The 7,450-nt window shown below is 32.2% G+C and overlaps 1 protein-coding gene across 3 annotated transcripts; it reads right to left on the bottom strand.

Moving 5' to 3' along the window:
• Positions 1–689: 689 nt before the first annotated feature.
• Positions 690–5,994, bottom strand: LOC115982868 (probable serine/threonine-protein kinase PBL3). 3 transcript variants are annotated; one of them, XM_031105602.1, is made up of 7 exons: positions 5,630–5,994; positions 4,281–4,603; positions 4,025–4,160; positions 2,405–2,541; positions 1,705–1,828; positions 1,546–1,594; positions 1,314–1,457 (listed from the first exon to the last, which is right to left on the bottom strand). In XM_031105602.1, exons 1-6 carry the CDS (start codon positions 5,691–5,693, stop codon positions 1,563–1,565), a joined length of 816 nt encoding a protein of 271 aa, XP_030961462.1. In that variant the 5' UTR covers positions 5,694–5,994; the 3' UTR covers positions 1,314–1,457; positions 1,546–1,562. The 3 variants fall into 3 exon arrangements, with proteins under 3 accessions (XP_030961459.1, XP_030961461.1, XP_030961462.1); XM_031105599.1 differs by lacking the exons at positions 1,314–1,457; positions 1,546–1,594 and adding an exon at positions 690–1,074; XM_031105601.1 differs by having other exon boundaries at positions 1,313–1,594.
• Between the last annotated feature and the right edge of the window lie 1,456 nt (positions 5,995–7,450).

Here is a 7,450-nt window from a genome sequence, read left to right as displayed (position 1 = left end):
GTATTTGAATTACTTTTTTTTTTGTGATTAGTGACATATCAGTTAAACTTATAGTAAAATTTTGTGGTATTTTTAGCATTACTATTAAAAAAAAGTACTAATTATTTAAAAAAATGTTATATTTTTATAAAATTTTGGGCCTTTAACTGGGTTTTTTTTTAGTAGGGATTTTTTTTTTTTTTTTTTTGTGGGGCCTTAGGCCTAGGCCTAAGTTGCCTAAGCCTTGGGCCAGCTCTGACAATAAATAATTGTATGAGAGAGAAAGAGAGAGTAATAAGAAACACAAAATCTAAAAAATGTGGTGTTTGGTAATATTATTTAAACAACAGTTTTTAGTGTTTAAACAACATTACACCTATTTCCTCACACTTTTTCATCTACACGTATTTTCACAAAACAACAACAACGTTACTAGAAATCTCTTACCAAACGAGTCTGTAATATGAAGTATGCATTTGGCATTGGCTTAAAAAGTCAGTTTTTTTACTATTCAGCTTATTTTTGCTATTATTCATAGGTCTCATGACACTTTTTGGAACTATTTAAGAGTCTTACTATACTATTCTAACTACCTTTTAGCTTTATCTATAGTACTTTCAAGAAAGTTTCAGTTTCAACTAAATAAGCTGTTCCTAGACAGAATTGAGAGTTTTTTTTTTTTTTTGGGTTAAAAAGGGTTAAATTCTTCAAAATTTCAATGTATAATTTTTAAATTCTTTTAAATATTGAATTCTATATTTCAAGTTCAAATAACAAAGCGAGTCTTTTTGGGGTTTACAAGCTGTTCTAGGGTTGTTAATACCTCTGCCATTTTAGGTCTGAATTTAGCTTCAGCGCTTAGGCACTTCAAGGCAAGGGTGGCGACCGTATAGGCTCCTTTTTGGGGATATTGGCCCTCCAACTTTGTGTCCATAATCCGAAACAAACATCTTTTGTCACGCAAATATGGTATTGCCCAGTCTACCAAAATCTGCTGAGTATCAACTTTTGTCCTATCAACTACACGTCGTCCAGATAATAGTTCTAGCAACACAACCCCAAAACTGTAGACATCACTTTTTGCTGTCAGCCGACCTGTATAATAAAGAAAACCCCAAAACTATTAAGGTTGCATTTGGGAAGTGAGTTTAAAGTTAACTTATTTTACTATTTAATTTATTTTTGCTACTATTCATGGGTTTTACTGTACTTTTTGATATTATTTATAGGTTACATTGTACTTTTTTTAATTAACTTTTACCTTTATCTACAGTATTTTCAGTCAAAAAAATTTCAGTTTCAATTAAATAAGTTGTCCTAAGCAAATCCTCTATAAATAAACAGAATGAGTTCATATTTCCATCCAATAGAGAGTTGCATTAGCAACATTCTACTTGAACTGAACACTTTTACTTGATAACTCAGACATTATTTTTCTCTCTTTTATCCACAGACTATTCTTCTACTTCAACAAAGGGCTGAAAGTAAAATAGTGACAAAAAACTAATAGTTTCCACTTCATATTCTTTGTGCTAAGTAATTACAACTATTAGATTTGGACATTACATTTCTACAATGCAACTTCAAGCGTTGAATTTTGTTTCTCTTTTCCCTTCTAAACAAAATTTTAAAAAAAAATCAATTTACTCCTAAAACAATATATATCCAATCCAATGATCATTTTTTAATAGTACTAATAGTGCTTAACATGGATATTTTACGAACCTTTAGTAACATATTCAGGTGCAGCATAGCCATGAGTGCCCGAGACTTGAGTAGATACGTGAGTCCTATCCCCAGTAGGACCCGCCTTTGCCAGCCCATAATCAGCAAGCTTAGCATTGAATTCCTGCATCCACAATCCCCAATTATTTTAAAAGAGATGTTATGTCCACAATATTTTCATAACAAATTTTATGTGACAGGTTATTATGGGTTGTTGTTAGTGGGGTAGAAAAGTAACTTCAGTGATAGGTTCAAATTAGAATCGATAACAACTAAACACCTATAATTTATTGTGAAAATGTTGTGAACGTAACATCTCTCATTATTTTAAATATATAATGTTGACACAAACAACTTCCAAAGAAATGGGCAAGGATTGGTCCCATGCACTATTGGCATGTCGACATATAACAAATATTTGACATGTATCAACATTTCAACGGGTCCAGTGCATACTACATAGAAACATGTTAGAATTATGGTTAAGTGACTAAATTCATCATTTTCTAACAGCTTAAACTCTTAAGATAATTAGTAAGTTAACATGATATCAAGGTAAGAGCACTTAGAGTTTGAGCCCACATGAGGGGTAGTGTTAAAATTATAGTTAAAATATTGAATTCATCATTTTCTAACTGTTTAAACTTTTGAGATAATCTGTAATTTAATGGAGCACTAGTGTCCTCTTAATTTAGCATACCGCATCTAATAAGATGTTAGAAGCCTTGAAGTCACGATATATGACTGGTGATTTGGCCTCATGAAGAAAACAGAGCCCTCTAGCTGCACCGGTGGCCACTTTGATCCTTATTTCCCAGGAAAGTGGTTGTGGCTCTCCTGTGGAACACAACATAGCATCAAGGATCGCAAACGATTCTCATAGCCATGCCAAGAACTTCCATAATATCCTAACATTACATTTGAGAGCCAAACTGAGAGTTATATTATATTGCTAGAGTGGCGGCTTGAGTGTGTCAAGACACAGTTAGGAAAGAAAAATATTTAAAACTGCAAGAAATTTGAATTTATAATTTCACATCAAACAAAATGAAATAACAAATTTTGGCTCTGATACCATGTGAAAGTTGTTGTGTGGTTATGTGTAATGATCGGATAATGAACGGAAGTATGAAAGAGAGAGCACACACAAAAGTTTACTTAGTTTGGCTTAACAGCTTATGTCTACAATGTGAAAGCCCTTAATGGTTACATATTGTATTAAACACTTATGTTATAATAAACCTAATGTAGGCAAGGGCAGAGCCAGGGGGTCGAGAGGGGGCAACTACCTCCCTTGACTCCTCTGAAACTTTCTTAGCTATAGGCATATGAGAAAAGTTTGCCCCCTGATTCATTAACATAGGAAAAAAAAAAATAATACTTAGTAAAAGGATCAAAAAATTGACACAATCTTCCTCAAAAAAAAAAAAAAAAAAAAAAATGACACTATAACAAAGAGGGCAAGGAGTTCCTTGACATGTCAAAGTCTTTTGATTTTTTTTTTTTTTTTTTTTTTTTTTTATCTGGACACAGCAAAGTTAACAAGTCAAAAGAACTTTTAGTTTTAACTTGTCCCCATCTTTTCACTTTCTTACTAATATACTGTCACAAACTCATAACACTTTTGCCTTTTAATTTTAATTTTTTTTTATTTAATTTATTTAAATGGTAAGAAACACAATAATTTTCACAATAGTTGGGTTAGTAAATTTTTACTTTTTTACAAATGTCTATTTATTTTGGTATAAATATTTATTAATAATTTCAAATTAATTTTGCCCCCTTGAACTAAAATTCTGGTTCTGCCTTATGTAGGGTTTATATATTAAAGAGTAAAAAATACTTGAGTAATTCTAACCTCCCATAGATTGACCTAAGATTAATATGCTTATTCTAAAAGTACATGGCTTACAATTAATTTGCCGCACTTGTGCCATAATATATCTAACATGATCTTTCAAGTTTCCCTGGTAGTGATCAAGAATATCGAGCTTAGCGAATAATAACTTAATAGGGTAATCTATTCCAAAATAAAAGATGACAGAATTTCTATGTTGGCTGACTTAACAGACGTCATTGACATATGCTAATACTCTGTTTGGATGTCGTGAAAACTAGGAAGAAATTTGAGATTAAGCATTTTCTGCTACTTTGTTTAGAGGAACAAACATCTGAATTAGGCACCATAAACAACTAAACAGACTTTCTTTTTTCTTTTTTTCTCTACGGAAACAAAAAGATCAAAAACCTCATGTCTCATTATTATGAATGAGCATAAGAATCCAGGAATTAAGTATAAACATAAGTAGGACATACTTACTTTTAAATAGATGATTCTCTAAACTCCCTTTAGGCATGAACTGGTAGACCAAAAGCCGGTTCTCTCCCTCGAGACAGTACCCAATTAGCTTAACCAGATTTGGATGATGAAGTTGGCCAAAGTAATTAACTTCAGTCTAGAATTTGAGATAATATCAGTAATTACGCCATGAATAATAAGATTGCATAGAGGAGTATAAACCCCCCAACAACCCACCCCCTCTAAAAAAAGATGAAAACAATAAGAAGAGACCTACCAACCACTTCTTGTGGCCTTGGAAACGCTCAGATTTAAGCTTTTTGACAGCAACAGCCATTCCTGATCCTGGCTTTGTAGCTGAAAAATTGTATTCATCAATCCATCCTTTGAAAACATAACCAAATCCTCCCTCACCAAGAAAACTGTCCGGACAGAAATTTCTGGTGCTGTTCTTTAGCTCATTGAAAGTTAAGGCTTTCAGATTTGGAGATGATAATATTTCACTTGAAGCATTGCTCTTGTCACTGAAAGATTGAATGGCCCGACTGGAAGGAGCTGATGAACGGTCGGTTCTGATTGAAAATTTTGGGACTCCTGATCCTGGTAAGGGAAGAAAGAGTTCATTATAGCACAAACAACATATGCAGGCAGTTGCTACTTCAACTCAAGAGCTAATTAATCTCAATCTTATACCTATTTTGGACTATTCCTTAAGTAGCTATATTTTAGTTCAAACTTCACTATATATGCTAGAAACATCTTTTGATCTTACTACAAAATGCATTATGCTCTTATCTCATATTGTCCTTTGTTCATTTCCAGGAGTAAGTACTGGTAAATGTAAACTATCAATTATCTTAAGTAAACCTTTCATCCGCCACTTTTTCCATTGCTTAGGAAATCATAGAGTGTGACTATGTTTTTATGGATCCTATGTTTCTTTTAAATAATAAAATTCCATCCTGGTTTCTGTACATAAAATCACCATATTTTCATTTTGGAACATTTGATGTGAAGACTCAAATTCACATGCTCACTGCTCAGTGGTGTTAGAGATATATATCTAAGGATTGGGCTTGGGCTTGGGCCTAGGTTATTGGGCTAGTTATTGGGCTAATATATAGTAATATATAACAAGTGCCAACCAATTGTGCAATAAATATGAAAATCTTCTTAAAAATGATTTTGAAATCCAAAGCAAAAAACCAACTTTAGAAAGTCTTAAAGCATACAGCTAAATTAGATCCTTCAAACAGCTAAGTTATGAAAATCACTCGCAAGGTAAACCAATAATGAAATATTAGATACATCTCTGGTCAACCAGTTCCTACCCCCAAAAATAAGACTTACATAAAGATTCGAACCCCCAAAAGAAAGAGTGGGATACTATGTACATTTAAGCCTAAACTATAATCGTTGAACAAGAACAGCAATGCAGAAACACCCAAAAAATGACCACCATTAGAATGACAAATTATCAAAGTAAAGCAGACAGATATTATAACTTCAAAACCCACCTCACCAAAAAAAACTTGCACATAAAGAAAAATAAAATAAACCAATCTTTAATAGAAAATTCAGGCCAAAGCATTAACTACTACCAAAATAGAATTGATTATTAGTTACCAGAAGTAGCATGAGAGCTTTGAGCTGTATCTACTTTAGCTGAAGAATCTAGGCAGTTGCCCATAGGATATTTTCTCTCTCTCTCTTACAAGACACAATATTTTCTTGCTATTCTTAGCAACAACACATCATGGATTAACATAAATCCTCGGAAGAAAAGGAAAAATGAAGCCAAAAAAAAAAAAAGTGAATGACCCGGAAGTCTCTCCACGTGAAGCTAGTTTTGTTTGCCACTAACTAGGTGGAGATTACTGAAAATTAAGTGAGAGAAAAATGGGTTTTGATCAAGAAAGACAATAAGGAAGACTGAGGAGAAAACGCGGAGAAAGACAACTTTTGCACTATTTTATCCTTTTCTACGTTAAAGTGTGAACTATTTTCCCCTTTTCTACGTTAAAGCAGCTGAGTTACACCGACACGGACACGGATTAAGATAAAGGTACAAATACGGGGTATGACAATTTTTGAAAAAAAAAAAAAAAAATACACTACCACGTTGGTACAATAATTAAATAATTAATTAAATTTTATATTTAAGTATATTATTTAATATTTTTACACATAAAATACGTTTATGTTTAGAATTTAAATTATGTAAGAAGTACAAATAAGTAAACTAACATCCAAATTAATACAATAATGTACATAAAATTTTTAGAGTACAAACCAAAAGTTTAAATAAACTACATTTAACATCAAACTAAAAACATACAAGGAAAACAAGCTTTAAAATAAAAATATAGAGGTTTTGGAAAGTCTAAAAACCCTCTCAAACTGAGCTAGCACGAAGATAATATATGGGCTTGATCTGCTGATTTGGCAGAACAAAATTGGGCTCAATCTGCCGATTAGGCAGATCGACCAGTTTCATCCAATGGTATGTTGGATGAAAAATCCAATTGCAAATTTTCAAGAGTTGGCATCCAGCTGGAAATCATTATCTTAACCTTTTTTTTTTTTTTTTTTTCAATTTTGCTTAATACAACTCATTTGTGAAAAGTAACCTACACCACTCATTCATAATTGACAAATAGATACCATTAAAATACACACACACACACACACACACACATATATATATATATATATATAATTAAAAAAAGAGAGTAGAATAATTGAAAAGAATCAAATCCGCGGCTTCTAGAGTGTTCTATTATAGCTGCCCACGAATTTATAGCCACCAATTCCATCTGCTGACTCACTACCCTCTCTCTCTTTCTCTCTTTTCGCAGCCTTTCTCGCTCAGATCTCTCGCCATAAGGTAACTCTCTCTCTCTCTTTCTTCCTCCCTCTTCTAAGTCTTCTTCTCCGACACGCCGTGTGAAAAAAAAAAAAAAGACATCGCTCAGACACTTTGCCAAAAATGGCATGTTGGTGCAACCTAACCAAGCAGAGGAAGTATACCCTGTTTCGTTGTATATTTTCTCCGGTTCAAACTTCTCCCATTCCCGCCTGTATTTATTGGGATGCAAGACATGTGTCCACCTCAAAAAACCAAATTATTTTTTCATATTGAACCCTTTTAAATGTGAAATAAATGAATTAGTTTTTAGATTAGGGCAAAATAGAATTTTTATTTTGTATAAAAAAAATGACCTCAAGTTTCTTAAGATTAGCTCCCTCTAGATAATTTACTCTCTTTTTTCTTTTCCCATTTCATAAATTTTTAATTGTAACAAGTGAACTTAGGATAATTGTTAATAAATTTTATGAAAGTTTTTATGCTATTTTTGTGAGAAATAAAAAAAAAATATATATATATATATATATATATAAATTATTTATTTTTTTATACTCATAAAATGTTTCTAAAAATGATAT

Source organism: Quercus lobata, chromosome 3, assembly GCF_001633185.2.
Source record: "Quercus lobata isolate SW786 chromosome 3, ValleyOak3.0 Primary Assembly, whole genome shotgun sequence".
In the NCBI taxonomy this organism is placed as follows: Eukaryota; Viridiplantae; Streptophyta; class Magnoliopsida; order Fagales; family Fagaceae; genus Quercus; species Quercus lobata.
This window is presented reverse-complemented; position numbering and strand designations above follow the sequence as displayed.

Coding starts and splice junctions, on each gene's coding strand:
- LOC115982868 (XM_031105599.1), bottom strand. CDS start 5,693: ATGGGCAACTGCCTAGATTCTTCAGCTAAAGTAGATACAGCTCAAAGC. Junction 4,161..4,280: donor AAGGCCACAAGAAGTGGTTG/GTAGGTCTCTTC, acceptor CTCAAATTCTAG/ACTGAAGTTAATTACTTTGG. Junction 1,075..1,704: donor ACCTGAATATGTTACTAAAG/GTTCGTAAAATA, acceptor TTTATTATACAG/GTCGGCTGACAGCAAAAAGT.